Below are 20,603 nucleotides of genomic sequence, written 5' to 3'. Positions count from 1 at the left end.
AAGGTATTGTCAAGTAAAAATTAGAGTTATAATAACTTTGGTCTCAATAAGCTGTCCACTTTTGATAAATTGATTATGAGGTTTTAAAAAATGAAAAAAATACCCCCGCTGCAGCAAACCTGCAGACTAAGCGAATTTCAACTTGTCTGATTACATTTTTACTAAAATATATTTCCATAAATAAGACATATTTATTCCCTATTTAAATAACATTAGATTTAACGAGTGCTTAGGTTTGCTGCTACAGGGAAGGTAAAAAGTATTTTTTGACCATACGTCAATAGTATAGGGTGAAATAAATAAATTTGCCAAATTTTATCAATATATGTCCATAAACAAGTAAACTAGAAACAATTTTTATTTTCTCCATAAGAATAACGTGGTAATTTTAAATTACACTTTTTTTAAATTTTCTCCGTGACCGTTAGGCGTACAACAGCGCTACTAAATTATTTCTTTTTTTAAGCTCTACAAAACGGTTTAAAAAGAAATTGCAAATTTTTTTGTTTTTAGAGTCAAAAACGGGAAACCCCCATAAAACCCCCATTCCCATGGTCAGATTATGCTGGATCGTGAACTCGTTCGAATAAACGTAGGTTTACACGTTTGTACCAAATTTCATTAAAATCTTATCATTTTTGCTCGAGTTATCACACTAACGGACATATATATATATATATATAAATATTAAGAAACTATATATATATATAAATTTGAACGGATGGTGTTTTTGGCCTCTAGGGACCTCAAAATGAAAAATTAAATCGGTCCAGGTCTTACCATGAGTACTACGGTAATAGCTTATTCCCTATATGGGAAATTCGCTTAAACATCTCATCTGTATAGAAGACTATAGGAGGGTTTTTTAACTAAAAAAATTGAAAGAATGTTTAAAAATGTGAAAAAGTATGATACAAAATAGTATGGTGATATTGAGAACATTTCACAAATTTAGTATGGCCCATACTACATCTTTAAAAAAATTATTTTTAAGATTTTTTAACAATCTCGCTCTCCCCTTCATTTTATTTTGCAGTCATTAAAATCTATAACTCACCCCCGCCACCCACACCAAACCGGAAAACAAAATAAATCTCCATGTGCCTGATCAAATTTCCACTAAAATATTCCATGAAACATGTAAGATTTGTTCCCCATTTAAATAAAAAACTATAGGTATAGAGAGTACTAGTAATTGCATTTGCTACCTAGCCTACTACAAGGCATGCCATAACAGGGCTGATGCCATAAAGTGTGCTTTTATTATAAACTAGCTGGCCCGACAGACGTCGTCTTGTCCTGTGGTTTTATGTCAAACTAGCTGTAACCCGCGGGCTTTGTCCCGTTTAACTTCTTAATTTTCAAGATGATCTCGTTTGCATGGCTCAATCACGTCCTGGTTGAAGTTCGTTCGCTACGCTCACTCAACTTTAGGTTTGAGCTCGTTCGCTACGCTCACTCACCTTTAGGTTAGAGCTCGTTCGCTGAGCTCACTTGCCTTCAGGTAGGCTCGTTCGCTACGCTCACTTGCCTTCAGGTTAGCTCGTTCGCTACGCTAACTCGCCTCCAGGTTGAAGTTCGTTCGCTATGCTCACTCACCTTTTGGTTGCAAATTAGCTGTCATAAATGTAAAAGAAATAATAGTGCTGCATCCTGTTGGTAATCCTTGTAACTTTAATGCTATTGAACATCATAGAACAGAACCAACTTGTTTTATGAAACAGCTGTTAAGATTCATTAATTCCATTTCTCATAAGGTTAACATGGGAAACTCCAGAGCCACTGGGGCGGAGCCCGAGAGTCCGATCTGAATAAAAACAACTTAGTTTTCCTATTTAATGCCTAAAGAATCAGTGTACCAAATTTCAGCCTCCTAGGTAAATGGGAAGTGGGAGAATTAGTGATGAGTGAGTCAGTCAGTGAGGGCTTTGCCTTTTATATATATAGATGCTTGTTCATTTTCAAGATCAGCTCGTTCGCATGGCTCAATCACGTCCTGGTTGATGTTCGTTAGCTATGCTCACTCACCTTTAGGTTTTTAGTGTTTTCTACAAATGTTTCCCACTCATAGCCGCATTAGGTTGTCTATAATAACGATTATAAATGAAAAAAAAAACATTATTTCTATTTCTATTACTGTATGCCTACTTGGTTGTGTTCTATGACTTTCCTATGTTTCCATTGTTTGCAAATCGGCTCTTTCAATTATTGTTCAAGAAATGTAGCACAGTGTTAACTCAGTTTTATTTTTAGTATATCAAAATGTCCAATATTTCTCGCTTTTTTCCATTGTAATTTTAATAATTACACCAACCAAGTATCGTCTACAGATGCAATACGCCAAAAAATATCGTCTACGTGCAATCTCTAAAGAAGTGGTAAAAAAAGGCAGAAACCAACTTGTACAATAGATATAAGTTGACTCCATAAGAAATCATTTTAAGAGTTACCGTGATATTAGGATTTTCCACTGATTTGGTAATAGAACATTATATTGCAAAACATGGCACGATTCAGAAACAAAATCGATTTTAAAATCAGAAAAAAACCATTGCAATTACGTCATTTTGACAAATTTAGTAAATCACAATTTAAATATTAACAGCGGTTTCTTTAAAAAGTAGTGTTAATGTATGTATATGGTCGTAATGTAAACAAATCTGAAGAGGGAACTTTAAATGCCACTGGGGCAGAGCCCCGAGGGAATTTACCACTTTTCTCTTTTGATGGCTCATCTACAGACCAAGACCTTTCTTTAGAGACCACTACCAAGTTTCTACGCCCAGCCGTTCTCTGTAATTAGCTGTGACAAAAACCTGTTTTCCTCCATAAGAATAACATGGGATGGGAATTTAAAGGCCTCTGGGGCAGAGCCCAAGGAAATTTACTACGTCTCTCTTTTGATGGCTAATCTACAGACCAAGCCCTTTCTTTAGACACCGAGTTTCAATTGGTTCGGTAGTTTTCTAGTTATAAACGCTGTAACTAACACAACTTTCTTTTATATATATTACAGTACTAGCTGGCCCGACAGACGTCGTCCTGTACCCTAATGTGGTTTTATATCAAATGCTCGTTCAATTTCAAGATGAGCTCGTTCGCATGGCTCAATCACGTCCTGGTTGAAGTTCGTTCGCTACGCTCACTCACCTTTAGGTTGCAAATTAGCTGTTGTCATAAATTAAAAAAATAATAGTGCTGCACCCTGTTGGTAAACAGAATCAAATTGTTTGGTTGAACCAACTGTTAAGATTCTTTAATTCCATTTAAATATGAGTACTTATAAGGCTAACATGGGAAACTTCAGAGCCACTGGGGCGGAGCCCTTTTGACGGATCTGCACCAAACTTCACACAAACCACCCTTGAATAATGCTTAACAATGCCTGAAAGTTTCATCACAATCTGTCGAGCGGTTTCGGAGTACATAAAGGATAAACAAACAAACATATACATTGGATTTTATATAGGCTATATAAAAGATACACACCATAAATAGCTTAGTTTGAAATAAATAAATTTACCAAATTTGATCAAAATATATCCTTCAACAAGAAACTTTTTTTAAACTAAACATCCCGAGGTCGCAGGATTGTGCGAGTTTATTAAATTACGTAGTACAGTTTCCGAATGTACCTAGGTGTTTCTAAATACTGTACTTAAGGACGGCATTGCCCCATAGGCAACCCGGCAACCGATATATTTGGGCATATTTTGGTAATAACCGATACGCCCAAGCACGCAGGGCTACAGATCAAGCACGTTATAATCCCCCATTTCCTCCAATTCTCTGTGAACGTCAAAGCTTATTTTAACGAACCTGGGGCCCTATTTTTGAAATGTTTGACAGTTGAGTCAATCGTCAGCACTCAACTCAACCAACAACAGGATTTGGTATTTTTGATATCCAACAGTTTGGAAGTGAGTTGGGAATCACTAGTTGAGAGCCTCGTTTGGGAAATGTAGGGCATACTGTGACCGCACGAAATTCAGATGACGTCATTTTGAACCAATCACAATGCAGAGTTCTTGCGATCTTCAATTTAACCTATTCTTACTCTAAAATCTGGATCAGCTAATCTCAATCTACCACATTTCGAGACACTGAGGTAAACTGTCAACTCCGTTCTTGAGAGATTGAAGTTATGTCTTGCTTAATCTTAGTGATTGCAAAAGTACCTTAACTTATATAAACTTAAGTATTAAAAATAAAATTTACTATGGATGTTTGTTTTAGGGTGTAGCTAATTATAAGTTTAGGCATATCCCAAATACATTATTATTTGCTTTCTTCGTCTCTATTTCAGAACACATCACCTTATTTTAGTTTCCTTCATCGTTTTGTTTCATGTTATTTTTAATTGTGTTTTTATTTAGGTTAAAGCGGCTATTTGCCATTGCACTGAAAGCATACCGTATCGTAACTTAAATTAATTTGATCCCTTTATTAGGTGAATGGTATTAAAACAAACTATGATATTGTTTCTCTCTACCACAATCTTTATACCTCAACTTACATCATAGGTCTAATAACAATAATTATCTTATAATAAGTTCAATTAGTATGCCTAGTCTATTTAAAACATACCAACAAGGATAAAACCCTTCAGTCTAGTATTGACACAGTAAATAAAATTAAAATGCAATTTAATTATTCTACAGAAAATAATCGCATAAAGTATTGGGTGCTTGCTTAAGACATTGAGAACAAATACATAACCTCTAAATTGCAATTAGTATATTAAAGCAATAACAATATGGCGTCGACTCAAAAAGAGCAACTATTTGCCGAAAGAGGAAGAAGAAAGTGCAGTCAACCGTCCACTCAACAGCTCGATAGGTGGTGAGTAGTGTAACGTCTCAATGACTTAAATCTGAATTTCATTTAATTGTATTTATTTTATTTTGTATTTTTATCAAAGTTTCTCAGGGATGGGTTCTTTGCCACGTGACTGATTTTATCCTAACTGCAGAATGTGTGAAATGTGAGATATAATGTTAAGTTATACAGAGCCACTATGTGTAAGTGTTATTTGGTCGCAGCACTCTTAAAATAAGGTGCCAGACAACTACCATGCGTGCTTGTTTAGTGTTAAGCCGCAGCACCAGCGGTCAGCCGGGGCCTGACAAATGCTTTGTATGGAGTTAAATTGTTTAGTGCCACTACTTGTAAGTGTTATTTCGGTCGCAGCACTCTTTAAAAAGGTGCCAGACAACTACCGAATGTGCGTGAGTGTCAGTGTTGAGTGTTAAAGCCGCAGCACCAGCGGTCTGCCGGGGCCTGACAAATGCTTTGTGTGTAGGCCTATTCTAATTTCTATCCTACTTACTTGTCTAATTCAAATTACCTTATTAATATTTCAAATGAGTACACAATTGGGACTGACCTTATTCTTTGTTTTTATTTTCTTTCACAAATACAAATTTGATTACTATTAATTATTGTTTTATTTGCGCCTGGCAAATGGTTTACACCCGCAGCGCTGACTGTCAACTCGTGAAGTGAAGACTGGTCCGTGGACTGCTGTATTTATACCCGATTTGGTTGCTATGGTGACCATGGAATGTTCTAGAACTTTAAACCCAGATGTTTCCACCAAAAGTTATCTTCCTTTTCCGGCAGCCTGACGTCATCGCTGCCCGCTTGATCGTCGTTGATCCGACAGCTGCTGTCGGCTGGAGCTCGAGCTGTCAGAGAAGCTATAGTAGACTAATAAACAAACATTCAAACAAATGTAATACTGTAAATAAATATGTTTTAATTATTTAGTTAGTTGTTATATTTACATGTCTATCCCTTTATGTGTGAAATAAAATAGTAATGTATATTTATAACTGTAATTGTGTTGCTGAAATATTTTCAATGGATAACCTAACCTAAATACGGTAAGTGGGTAAGCTAACCTAGGTACGGTAATTGGGTAGAAATATTATTGGTTACACCTATTTACAAAACAAACTATTAGAAACATTATTACATTAGTAATTTAATAAACATTAAGAAATATTTAAACTATGAAAAATGCGAGATAGGCCTACTTTTATTACAATTGATCTAACGAAAACCTAACCTAGCCTAGGCATAACATAGCCTAAAACGGTTACCGGTAAGTTAAATTGAAACATTACAGTAGTTTTGGTTGGATAAGTCCACCGTCAATCGTTTCAAAAATACGAAACGATTGGAAATAGAGTGACTCAACACTCAACTCAACAGTCAACCATTTCAAAAATAGGGCCGCTGGAACGAACTCAATGGGCTCACTGCACTGGTGTAATAAATACAAATTTTTCTACAGTCGCCCAACAAAGTTGGCTTCCTTGTACTGATTATAGTACAGAAAGCTGCTAATTGCTGTATTTACTTACTTTATTACACCATTTTTATACTTTGGTGCACACCAGTATTCCAGTATTCCATCCAACCATACAACACAAAAAGCGTCGTTTTATTATGCACGTAATCCGTGTACCGCGTGTACCCTTGGAAGTCCGCACGAGTGAGTACTACGACTATCTGCAGTACTATCCTGATATAGACCAAATCGTATATACCAAGGAAAATGTGGTTTGGATTCCACTATAAACTGTAGGTCACTATGTATGGTCGCCATTTCATTGAACAGTATTAACAGTAGGTTGGCAATACTTAAAGATTCTACTACTATGATCAGCTGATTGACTTCTGACACTACGTGTTTATATTATATTTTCGATTTTCGTTCAACGTTTTGGTTTGAACATAACCAAAAGTGTAGTATTTGAAAGAATAATTATAAGTGGGCCTAACATGTTTGAAAATAATTAACTCAGTGAAAGTTATTGTGAATACCATGTGTACACCAGAAGAAATAGTAGAAACTGCAAAACATGTTTCATAAACCTATTACCTGAAAAATCACGAAAGAAGTATGAACGAGCATACGAACTGTTTTCTGCTTCTTGGTGAGTAATGTAAGAAAGTTAAAAAAATGTCAGTATAGTAGGCTAAATTATAAGTTATAAAAAAAACACCTGATTACATACATGTTTATTCTGTTTATACGTGTACTCTCTTGAGAATAAATAGCACTTAAAGATACTACGACTACAACAATCAGCTGGTGCGCAGTGTTTCCCATTGGGAGCGTTTCATAAGGTCCAAATTTCATAAAGTCCAACGTTTTTAAAATATTAAATAAACAGGGCGTTTCACAAGGCCCAAATTTCATAAAGTCCAGAACTATAACATTCAAATAATCACCGTTTCATGATGTCCAAATTTCACAAAGTCCAACGTTAACATATCAAATAAACAGAGCGTTTCACAAGGTCCAACGGTACAGTCTGGGCCAGAAGTCTCTACAGTGGTTGCCACAGTCAGATAGCAGGCACCGTCCGCCGGCGCTCAACTACTGATTACTGACGTGCATTTAATGATTGGAGAACACTTATCTGTGTGACTAACCTGACTAATTAAGTGGGTAAGCTAACCTAGGTACGGTAATTGGGTAGAAATATTATTGGTTACACCTATTTACAAAACAAACTATTAGAAACATTATTACATTAGTAATTTAATAAACATTAAGAAATATTTAAACTATGAAAAATGCGAGATAGGCCTACTTTTATTACAATTGATCTAACGAAAACCTAATCTAGCCTAGGCATAACATAGCCTAAAACGGTTACCGGTAAGTTAAATTGAAACATTACATTGTCCCCTAATTTGAAAAATAAAAAAAATATTTACATATATACAAAACATTAGACAATACATAGTCCTTTTTTATTTTGAAAATTACTCCTCTATTTCCATATAAATTGGTCTTAAGTCCAAAATGTCTTCGTCGTCATCTTCATCTATTTTTATCAATTTATACTCATTGATTTGTGGCTCAAGCCAGTGCACTAGATTCACATTGAGAATCATCTCTTCAAATATTATTCTTAGTTCTTCATCATCTATCCTTTTTAAATTGTTCTTTCCTTCTTCTTCTCCTTTCTTCATTTCTGCCTTCTCTTGTTCTTCCTTCTTCTTTTCCACTGTGATTTTCCTTGTAATCTTCTCTTCTGTTCTTCAACTTCCATTCTTTTCTTCTCTTCTTCCAATTTCTTCTCCTTTTCCCTTCTTTTCATCTCTTCCTCTTCCAATTTTCTCTTCTTCTCTTCTTTCATTCTTTTCTCTTCTCCTTTTTTTTAGTTCTTCTTTCTTTTTTCTGAGTTCTTCTTCTAACATGTTCACTACTTTCTGGGCTGTCTTAATTTCTTCATTTTCCATGATTTCTGCAAATTGTTCAAATTCTACCTTCCACCCCAAATTTTCTTCTAATCGCTTCATCATATGTTGTCGTTGCAATCTTGCCTTTTCTCTTTCTTCAGTGTAAATCTTCGGGCCAACACATTTTACTATTGTTTCTTCTGACACTTTTGTAGCCTCATGCTTTTCTTCTAATTGCTTCATCACACTTTGTCGTTCTAATCTTGCCTTTTCTCTTTCTTCAGTGTAAATCTTCGGGTCAACACATTTAACTATTCTTTCTTCTGATGCTTTTGTAGCCTCATGCACTAACATGGCAAAACTTCTGTCATTATGTTTCTCCCACATCTTTCTTCCTCTGTCTCGGTGCTTCCCAGCTCTTCTACTTCTTTTAATCTTGAACATCTAAAAATAAATGTAAAAAAAATTAGTTTGTATTAAAATTTAACAGGTAATTATTTTTCAATGTAAATGTGTGGGATAGATATATTTCTTTAATAAATTTATGTGATATGGTCCTTTAAAATGCCCTGTGTAGTCGCAGAACAGTCTGTAAGTATTTTGACCAATTTTTTCTACTACTTCATAAGGTCCTTCATAAATGTTAAATAGTTTAGCTGTTTCACCATAACCGGCATTTGATGTTAAATTATTTTTTAACAGAACTTTGTCTCCTTCGTTGAAACTAGTATGTTTTATCTTTTTATTAAATTCGTTTGCTCTATTTGTTTGTTTCTTCAAAATCCTATCTCTTGCTATTTCACACTTTATTTCCCAAGGTACATCTTTGAGTTCAGGCATATTTAAAATATCTGACCAAAAACGTTTGTTTCGCTCATTCAGTTGTAATTCATTTGGTGTAAAACCCGTTGTTTCATGAGTTATTTCGTTCAAAAATTCATTAATAATAGGTATATGATTTGCCCAGTTGCTTTGATTAGAATGACAATATGTTCTCAAGCATCTATTCACTTCTTTATTTATTCTTTCAGCCAAATTACTCTGTGGTCTTCTGACTGCAGAAAAGATCGGTGTAATTCCATTATCCTGTAGAGTTTCAACCCATTTTTTACTATTAAACTGTGTCCCATTATCAGATTGTATCTTGTGAGGTGTCCCATATCTAGGGATGTAATCTCCAAATACTTTTAGCGAATTTCCCTATAGGGAAGTAGCTATTACCGTAGGTCTCATGGTAAGACTTAGGCCCGGGACCGATTTACTTTTTCATTTTGATGTCCCCAGAGGCCAAAAACACCATTCGTTCAAATTTTTATATATGTATATATATATATAGATATATATATATCTAATATATAAAATTCTCGTGTCACAGTGTTTGTCTGCAAACTCCTCCGGAACGACTTCACCGATCGTTATGAAATTTGGTGTGTAAATTCTGTAGGTATGCGAATCGGACGTAAACTATTTCCCGTTTCGAAATTCTTAAAAGGGCTCCGCCCCAGTGGCTCTGGAGTTTCCCATGTTAACCTTATGAGAAATGGAATTAATGAATCTTAACAGCTGTTTCAATTAAACAAGTTGGTTCTGTTCTATGATGTTCAATAGCATTAAAGTTACAAGGATTACCAACAGGGTGCAGCACTATTATTTCTTTTACATTTATGACAACAGATAATTTGCAACCAAAAGGTGAGTGAGCGTAGCGAACGAACTTCAACCTGGAGGCGAGTGAGCGTAGCGAACGAGCTAACCTGAAGGCAAGTGAGCGCAGCGAACGAGCTCCAACCCAAAGGTGAGTGAGCGTAGCGAACGAACTTCAACCAGGACGTGATTGAGCGATGCGAACGAGAGAGGCGAGTGAGCGTAGCGAACGAGCTCCAACCCAAAGGTGAGTGAGCGTAGCGAACGAACTTCAACCAGGACGTGATTGAGCGATGCGAACGAGAGAGGCGAGTGAGCGTAGCGAACGAGCTAACCTGAAGGCAAGTGAGCGCAGCGAACGAGCTCCATCCTAAAGGTGAGTGAGCGTAGCGAACGAGCTCCAACCCAAAGGTGAGTGAGCGTAGCGAACGAACTTCAACCAGGACCTGATTGAGCGATGCGAATGAGATCATCTTGAAAATTAAACGTAACGGTACTTTCTTTCCATCGGTCTGTCTTAGGGGAAACCTATAACTTAGGCGATACGAAGTTCGCCGGGTCAGCTAGTAGATTTATATATATATGTGTCCGTGAACACGATAACTTGAGTAATTTTTATCCGATTTTGATGAAATTTGGTTTGAAGGTGTAAGGCGGGATAAACTTGAATGAGTTCGCGATCCAGCATGATCGGACCATGGGAACAGGATTTTATGGGGGGTTTTATGGGTTAAAAATTGGTTTTTCTCACTTTTGACCCTCAAAACACAAAATTTTCCAATTTTTCTCTAAACCTTCTTAAAGAGCTTAAAAAAACAAACAATTCAGTATATCAAAGTGTTTTTGTACGGTTATTGGTTACGGAGAAAACAAAAAAAAAATTAAATTTAAAATTCCCATGTTATTCTTATGGAGAATATTGTAAAATGTTGTAGTTTGCTTGTTTATGGATGTCTTTTGATCGAACTTGGCAAATATATTCATTTTATACTAAGCAATAATTATTTTACTTAAAACACACTATTTATTAGTTTCCTTGTAGCAGCAAACCTAGGTACTCGTTAAACCTAATGTTATTTAAATAGACAATTGAAAATCAATTCAGCCAAATGGAAATTCGCTTAGACGGCAGGTTTGCTGTGGCGGGGGTATTTTTATTGCAATGTCGGTTGTTGCCCTTTTTACTGGATATAACTTCACAAACTTTGTGAAAATGTCAGTAATAACCAAAATATATTTTACTCCACCTATGCTTGTGGGGAAAGGACCAGAAAAGTCTATGGCTAATTGATCTCCTTTCTTGTTACATTTTATACCCTTTATAACACCTTGATTTGTATAATTTGATGTTTTGGCTTTTTGACAGGAATCGCATGAGGATAATAACTTCCTAATTTTTCTACCCATATTTTTAAATATGAAAGTTTCTTGAAGTATCAGTAAGCATTTCTTCGCTCCACAGTGCAAGTGGTATAAATGACATTCCCATATCAGTTTCTCTTCTAAGTGTTCAGGAACAATTATTTTCCATTCATCTTTATGTTTCTTAAACAACACTTCATTATATAATAAATATTTATCATATCCTTCACTGTTTGATATTTTTGAATCATATATTTCTTGTAGTTTCTGATCATGCCTTTGGTGTGTCTTTATATCTTTGAGCTCTTCAATCATCTCCATATTGACTTGTCTCTGGATTATTGTAATTGCTAACCCAGGATCTATTTTCATTTCATGCTCACTGCTTGTTTTCTGTCTGTTTGTTGTATCTGCCACTATGTTTTCCTTTCCACTACAGTGTTCTATAGTGAAATCATACTCTTGTATTGCAAGTATCCACCTGGTTAAACGGGAATTTAAAAGTTTACATGTTTTTAGAAAAGTTAACGCCTGATGGTCGGTGATAATTTTAAGCTTTGCTCCTAAAACTAAATATCTTGCTTTCTCTAAACAAAATACTATTGCTAATAATTCCTTTTCACTTGTATAATAATTGAGTTCACTTCCTTTAAGAGTTCTGCTCATTACCTAATTGCTTTTTTCTCTCCAATGTCGTTATATTGGTAGATGTGGCCTCCAACAGCATAATCTGAACTGTCCGTTTGTAGGATGTATTCCTTGTTTGGATCTGGGTGTTTGAGTATACATGTATCCAGGAATAATCTTTTAGTATTTAGGAAAGCTTGTTCTTCTATATCGGTCCAAATAAACTTATTCTTTTTTGATGTAAGTTTTAATAGTGGCTGTATCGTCTTTGAATATTGGCCAACAAACTTGCTATAATAGTTTATCATTCCAAGGAATCCTTTTAATTGTTTTGGGTTACGAGGTCTTTGAAAGTTTTCTATAACTTCAAGCTTACTGGGATCGGCTTTAACTCCTTCAGTGGTAATAATAAATCCTAAAAATGGAACTTCTTCTCTGCAGAATAGTGATTTATTAAACTTAATGGTCATTCCAGCATTTCTAAACTTAGTAAATATAGTTCTTAAATGAATAAGGTGATCTTGAAATGTTTCGGAGTGGCATAATATGTCATCAATGTAGACCATAGTGTAATCTTCAACTTCATCTCCGAGTACCAAACTTAGTGCTCGCACTAAAGCTGCTGAAGATGTAGCTAATCCAAATGGTGTAACTTTAAATTGGTAAACATTTCCTTGAAACATAAATGCTGTGTATTTTCTAGACTCTTTAGCCAGTGGTACCTGCCAAAAACTTGAAGTAAGATCAAGTGTAGTTAGCCAACTTGTGCTTCTTCCTTTTGCCATTATTTCATTTACTCCTCTATTACATTCATGGTCTGGAATAATCATACTGTTTATTTTTCTTGCATCTAAACATATTCTTATTTCATTATTCTTCTTTACAACTACTACAATTGGGTTTATGAATGGGCTATTACTAATTTCAATAATGTCTTCTTCAATCACTTCATTTAACTCTCTTTTCACTTCATCTTGGTACTTAAATGGTACCGGATAATTCATTTGTTTAAAAGGTTGATTCTCTTTTATTTCAATTGAGTGTTCCTTACATATTGCATCTCCCAGACCTTTCTGAAAATATGTCTCTAAATTCCCAAAGTAAGCCTGATAATTGTTTCCTTTCTTTATCATATGTCTAATTCTATTAATTTCTTCAGAAATTCTTTCTGTAGTTAATAGATTGTCTTCCTTCTCATCCATACTTTGAGTGAATTCTCCTGTTTGTAATATATTGCATCTTATGCTTTGAATGAAATTATTGTTAAATTTGATGTTTTCTTTTCTTATAGTAGCATAGTTTTTATTTAAATTTATAACCATGTTCAGTTCTTTCATCGTATCGATTCCAATTATTATTTCCTTAATCAAGTTTGGTATAATCAAACATTGAATTTGTGTACTTATTGAGCCTATTTTTGCATTTATTAAGATAATACTCTTAACTCGCTGGGACTTCTGATTCACTGCTGTAGTTATTATAGTATTTGTTAATGGAAATTCTTCATATTTTCCTAAATTGTGTTTATTTTTTAAAAACCATTCCCTTTGCATACAAGTAACAGTGCTTCCAGTGTCTAATATACACACTGTACTTACTTTTTCAAAATTAATGTCAATTTCTGGTACATGATACATGTGTTTAGTTTCTTCAACATTATTGATGTTGTCATTTAGTAAGAATTCTTTGTCGACATAAATATTATTTATAGGCCTAATATTTTCTAATTCATTTTGCACTGAAAATTTATTAAGTGTCTTGTCCGGTGATGTCAAAATTTCCCTTAGGCCTGCATTATTTCCAGTGCTATCTAGTTTAAATATTTTTGTTTAGGTTCTTCTCGGTTACTATCCCCTGGTTTTTGATTGTGATTGTTACATATTAAATAAAAGATTGGTAAAATAAAATAGGTGTATTCTGAATTGAATCCTAAATAACAATGATTGTAAACAAAAACAAAGTTAACTTATTAAACATAACATATGGTATTTTGTTAAACATACAGTATGTTAGAAAAGACACATCAATTTTCCCCCTTTAAAGTCTTGATCGCAGCATTTGATCTACATGTCGTCTGCATGTTACTCCGTTCTCCAGTTCAACGTTGTAATGTAGATTTCCATAGATCAAATGCTGCGGTCAAGACTTTAAAGGGGGAAAATTGATGTGTCTTTTCTAACATACTGTATGTAAAAATACCATATGTTATGTTTAATAAGTTTACTACAAGGGTCAGACAAAATGGAGTTTCGGAAAAGTTACATCAAGAGATGGAAATCTACATTACAACGTTGAACTGGAGAACGGAGTAACATGCAGACGACATGTAGATCAAATGCTGCGATCAAGACTTTAAAGGGGGAAAATTGATGTGTCTTTTCTAACATACTGTATGTTTAACAAAATAACATATGTTATGTTTAATAAGTTAACTTTGTTAAACATAACATATGGTATTTTGTTAAACATACAGAGTATGTTAGAAAAGACACATCAGTGATCATAGCTGTTTTTATTTCCATAATTATTTTGGAAATGATCCCTCCTATTTTCATTTTCCTTTTCAAAATAGTGTCTGTCCCCTGATGGCCTGTGATTAAATGAACCTCGTTGATCCATGTTTCTTCCTGATGGTCTGTGACTGTATGAACTTCTTCGTTCTACATTCCTTTCTGCCTCGTTCCGTATAGATTCGTTAATTTCTATCGTATCTTCTCTACTTAACAGTTCCTCCATTTGATGTATTGAAACTATGTTTTGCACTCTGGAGGCCTGTTGAATTGTTTCGTCAAAATGTCGAACAAGGCGACGAACTATTTCCCTCTCTGTGAATTTTGGTGTCATATTTTGCAACAGTATTACTCTGTCGATGAAATACTCTGTTCTTGTCAGTCCCCTCCTTGGTATGTATTTTTCTAAGTCTAATTTAGTTTTAATCCCATCTTGAATCTCCTCATTCCAATATTTGTTCATAAAATATTTTTCAAAGTCTTCAATATCGTGTACTGAAGTCCTAACTAGATCCCACCATCGTGCTGCAGTTCCTTCCAAGCATATATCTAAGATTTCTTCTAAATTCAGTGATTGTTCATCCTGTGAAAGCCTTCGTTCATTTTCCCTGTTATAATAGTTTTTCAGCCTAGAAAGGAATTGATTTGGGTTTTTTGATTTTCCATTGAATTTTGGTAAGTCTTTAGCTATGGTGCTAGGACATGTGATATGTAGGCCTACTGGTTTCCCACTATTCCCAGCTTTTAACTTTGCCTCAAATTCCTTATTGATTCTTTCCTGATTCTCTTGAATCATTGCGATTCTTTCCTCAATATGGTTGTGTACTTCTTCCCTTAATTCTGTTATTTTTGTATCAAATTTGGATTCGATTTGTCTTATTTCGATGGTCAGATCCTTCCGAACTTTTTCTATTTTTTGTTTAGTTTGTTTAAATTGTGACAATACTTGTTCTTTAAACTCTTCAAGTGTCTGTAATATAGGCCTAATTATTGTTTGGTCCATGTTTGTGTGCTGTGTTCTACTGGGACTTGTTACATTACTATGATTTAGATTGTCGCCAGACGCTAAATTTTGATTGTCGATACTGTATAAGTCATCTCCGGGATTGTCATTATTAGGGTTTAATAATTCTTCCATATTGATTTCGTCTAATTGCCGGCTCATATTTAAGTGTGCTTCTTGTGCTCTAAGTGTAGGTGTTATATATTTTCGTAAATTATATCTCTGCATTAAATAATCTATAGCCGTGATAAAATCAAGCCACCTAGTTGGGTGCCAATTTGTAACGTCTCAATGACTTAAATCTGAATTTCATTTAATTGTATTTATTTTATTTTGTATTTTTATCAAAGTTTCTCAGGGATGGGTTCTTTGCCACGTGACTGATTTTATCCTAACTGCAGAATGTGTGAAATGTGAGATATAATGTTAAGTTATACAGAGCCACTATGTGTAAGTGTTATTTGGTCGCAGCACTCTTAAAATAAGGTGCCAGACAACTACCAAATATGCGTGCTTGTTTAGTGTTAAGCCGCAGCACCAGCGGTCAGCCGGGGCCTGACAAATGCTTTGTATGGAGTTAAATTGTTTAGTGCCACTACTTGTAAGTGTTATTTCGGTCGCAGCACTCTTTAAAAAGGTGCCAGACAACTACCGAATGTGCGTGAGTGTCAGTGTTGAGTGTTAAAGCCGCAGCACCAGCGGTCTGCCGGGGCCTGACAAATGCTTTGTGTGTAGGCCTATTCTAATTTCTATCCTACTTACTTGTCTAATTCAAATTACCTTATTAATATTTCAAATGAGTACACAATTGGGACTGACCTTATTCTTTGTTTTTATTTTCTTTCACAAATACAAATTTGATTACTATTAATTATTGTTTTATTTGCGCCTGGCAAATGGTTTACACCCGCAGCGCTGACTGTCAACTCGTGAAGTGAAGACTGGTCCGTGGACTGCTGTATTTATACCCGATTTGGTTGCTATGGTGACCATGGAATGTTCTAGAACTTTAAACCCAGATGTTTCCACCAAAAGTTATCTTCCTTTTCCGGCAGCCTGACGTCATCGCTGCCCGCTTGATCGTCGTTGATCCGACAGCTGCTGTCGGCTGGAGCTCGAGCTGTCAGAGAAGCTATTGTAGACTAATAAACAAACATTCAAACAAATGTAATACTGTAAATAAATATGTTTTAATTATTTAGTTAGTTGTTATATTTACATGTCTATCCCTTTATGTGTTAAATAAAATAGTAATGTATATTTATAACTGTAATTGTGTTGCTGAAATATTTTCAATGGATAACCTAACCTAAATACGGTAAGTGGGTAAGCTAACCTAGGTACGGTAATTGGGTAGAAATATTATTGGTTACACCTATTTACAAAACAAACTATTAGAAACATTATTACATTAGTAATTTAATAAACATTAAGAAATATTTAAACTATGAAAAATGCGAGATAGGCCTACTTTTATTACAATTGATCTAACGAAAACCTAACCTAGCCTAGGCATAACATAGCCTAAAACGGTTACCGGTAAGTTAAATTGAAACATTACAGTAGTTTTGGTTGGATAAGTCCACCGTCAATCGTTTCAAAAATACGAAACGATTGGAAATAGAGTGACTCAACACTCAACTCAACAGTCAACCATTTCAAAAATAGGGCCGCTGGAACGAACTCAATGGGCTCACTGCACTGGTGTAATAAATACAAATTTTTCTACAGTCGCCCAACAAAGTTGGCTTCCTTGTACTGATTATAGTACAGAAAGCTGCTAATTGCTGTATTTACTTACTTTATTACACCATTTTTATACTTTGGTGCACACCAGTATTCCAGTATTCCATCCAACCATACAACACAAAAAGCGTCGTTTTATTATGCACGTAATCCGTGTACCGCGTGTACCCTTGGAAGTCCGCACGAGTGAGTACTACGACTATCTGCAGTACTATCCTGATATAGACCAAATCGTATATACCAAGGAAAATGTGGTTTGGATTCCACTATAAACTGTAGGTCACTATGTATGGTCGCCATTTCATTGAACAGTATTAACAGTAGGTTGGCAATACTTAAAGATTCTACTACTATGATCAGCTGATTGACTTCTGACACTACGTGTTTATATTATATTTTCGATTTTCGTTCAACGTTTTGGTTTGAACATAACCAAAAGTGTAGTATTTGAAAGAATAATTATAAGTGGGCCTAACATGTTTGAAAATAATTAACTCAGTGAAAGTTATTGTGAATACCATGTGTACACCAGAAGAAATAGTAGAAACTGCAAAACATGTTTCATAAACCTATTACCTGAAAAATTACGAAAGAAGTATGAACGAGCATACGAACTGTTTTCTGCTTCTTGGTGAGTAATGTAAGAAAGTTAAAAAAATGTCAGTATAGTAGGCTAAATTATAAGTTATAAAAAAAACACCTGATTACATACATGTTTATTCTGTTTATACGTGTACTCTCTTGAGAATAAATAGCACTTAAAGATACTACGACTACAACAATCAGCTGGTGCGCAGTGTTTCCCATTGGGAGCGTTTCATAAGGTCCAAATTTCATAAAGTCCAACGTTTTTAAAATATTAAATAAACAGGGCGTTTCACAAGGCCCAAATTTCATAAAGTCCAGAACTATAACATTCAAATAATCACCGTTTCATGATGTCCAAATTTCACAAAGTCCAACGTTAACATATCAAATAAACAGAGCGTTTCACAAGGTCCAACGGTACAGTCTGGGCCAGAAGTCTCTACAGTGGTTGCCACAGTCAGATAGCAGGCACCGTCCGCCGGCGCTCAACTACTGATTACTGACGTGCATTTAATGATTGGAGAACACTTATCTGTGTGACTGAACTATGTGTTAACACATTAATGTGCAAATCAAATTTACATTTTTATATTTTTAATAGCTTTAATTCATGCTTTCAGCTGAGTTTCTTAACTGTTCCGTCTCTCAATTAAAAAACCATTACAAATATCGGAAGAGATCATTTTACCGATGACAAATTTTAAAACGTATTGTTTTATAAGTATATTTTCTAATTCGTATTATCATAGATTATCCTTTAATCTATGGTGTTATTTAAGTTCGAATCATACAGTTAGTAAATTGTTGAATTCCGTGTTTTGTTAAGTGTTACGTGTGCTCTATGGAATTCAATTTAGCTCCAGCTCCAGCTGTATTAAAGAAAAAGTTGCCTCGACTGTCAGCGTCAGCTGCTACTGCTTACACAAAACAGAAAACACAGCAGACGGCAGATTGTGTGTTTTTAGTCTACAATACTTTGATGTGGTTGTTGAGTTGTATCAGTTTTTGTCATTAATATGGGTAATACTGATACGAAATTGAACTTTAGAAAAGCAGTTGTCCAACTAACGTCCAAAACCCAGGTATATGAATTTAATTTGGGCGGTAAAAGTTAGTCCTGAAACTTAAAAACAAATACTAGATTTGACTAAAGTTACTCAACCCTCTTTCTCTTTATTTATTTCTTTACAGATTTTTTAGTTAATCAATATTATGTAGCCGGCTTGTTTCTTATTTTTTACACATAAATAATACTAGTTTAAGCTTTTTGAAACTGTCCGTCTATTCTTATATTTTAGCTTATACTTTTTGGAAATGAAAGGCATTGAGTGAAGGCATATGTTAGCTTGTAAGTTAGGTTTATTTACTTTTTTTTAACTTTTCACATTTGATTTGAAATAAGACAAAAGCCAAAATTTGACTTTACTAGAAATTGGACATATTATCAGTCGCAACATCCAAGTTCTGACCCTCTAAACGCACATTTTTAACAGATTCATATACGTACAGTATAGGCCTATCTAAACGCTATCTATAGGCCTACATATCCAAACGCCCATTGTAAACGTATCTAGAGAAACACCTTAGCATCATCTTAAAAGCTAGAGTTTGATTAAAGGTTATATTTATGACTTTTTGAACTTTTTGTGATGGATCTCAAGCCTTTTTGAATTAAAAATGCAAATATAGAAGAAACATCATACTGTAGGCCTACTCAACATATTTTTATTAATTATTTATATGTATAAATCCTATACTTTGAAACCTATTTAAGTTATGTTGGTATGTTTTATCTATGGTAATATCAACAGCAGGTCCTGGCAAAGGCAGGTGATCTTAGGCAGTAACACAGATAAAGGTCATTTGGTTTGAAATAAACAAAAAGTTGGGTGAAGCTGCCTTAAAATAATTCAATTTAGGGCTTAACTTAATTAGGTATTTATAATTAGTTTTTAAAAGTAGGCCTAACTTAATGGAAATGTGTAAACCGTTCTCTGTTTTATCAAAAAAATAACCCCTGATCATTTTCTTGAAAGAAAAAATGTGTAAGTTAGGCTTACCCAAAAATGTAGGGTAGAATAATTTCTTGTTAGCTAGTCTTGCGTATGTTGTCAGCTACGGTATTTATTTATTAATCTTTAAAAGGCCCTACTAAGAATAAAGGTATTACAAATCTAAATATTGATTTGTAATTATAATAACTTGGGTAGCCTACTATAGGATTTTCATTTTATTTTAAAATATTATTGGTTGAGAAATCAAAATGTTGTTTATTAAAAAAAACATCATTACTTAATAATTTTAATACCAACTTATTACATCGTAAAACTTAGGACATAAAGGAGTAAGTTTCATCAAGATCTTTTTCACACTGATCACCATTAATTTCAGCCCATTGATGCATCAGATGATAGCTTCTGGGATCAGTTTTGGTCAGAAAACGTTACAAATGTTCAAGATGTATTTACTCTAGTGCCTGCTCCAGAAATACGAGCTTTACGTGAAGAAGCACCTTCCAACTTAGCTACACTTTGTTATAAGGCTGTTGAAAAATTGGTTAAAGCTGTGGATAGTAGTTGTAGAACCCAACATGAACAACAAACTGGTAAGCATTAATAATTTTAATCTACTATATACTCCTCTATACTTATATATACTCTACTAAATTAACAAGCTAAGTGAATTTAGAACTATGATATCAACCATAGAACATTGATGGTTGATATACTTGGCTATTTAGTATAGAGTGTAATAGGGGTTGAGATTTTGTCTCACTTTCTTTAATAAACTACATTTTGTTAGATAAGCGTTTTACAGCTCAAGGACAGCAAAACAACTAGACTTCCTAATTATTTAATATATAACTTAGGCTCTTTGAAATTTTTACATAATGCACAGAGAAGTAAGGCACCTACCGTACA

General features: G+C 34.5%; 1 protein-coding gene across 2 annotated transcripts in view; it reads left to right on the top strand.

The window, feature by feature from the left end:
• Positions 1-18,674: 18,674 nt before the first annotated feature.
• The window catches only part of LOC129005449 (protein HID1), an 84,923-nt gene continuing 82,994 nt past the window's right edge, over positions 18,675-20,603 (top strand). For both annotated transcript variants that reach the window (XM_054434346.1, XM_054434340.1), the window contains exons 1-2: positions 18,675-18,764; positions 20,074-20,287. In XM_054434346.1, the coding sequence (XP_054290321.1) occupies positions 18,699-18,764; positions 20,074-20,287 (280 nt within the window). In that variant the 5' untranslated portion in view covers positions 18,675-18,698. The remainder of the gene's footprint in view (positions 18,765-20,073; positions 20,288-20,603) is intronic.

This window comes from Macrosteles quadrilineatus, unplaced genomic scaffold (assembly GCF_028750875.1).
Source record: "Macrosteles quadrilineatus isolate MER2022 unplaced genomic scaffold, UCM_ALF_1.0 Scaffold_1__1_contigs__length_201487025, whole genome shotgun sequence".
Taxonomy (NCBI): domain Eukaryota; kingdom Metazoa; phylum Arthropoda; class Insecta; order Hemiptera; family Cicadellidae; genus Macrosteles; species Macrosteles quadrilineatus.
The sequence above is the reverse complement of the archived record's forward strand: the minus strand, read 5'-3'. Positions and strand labels throughout refer to the sequence as shown.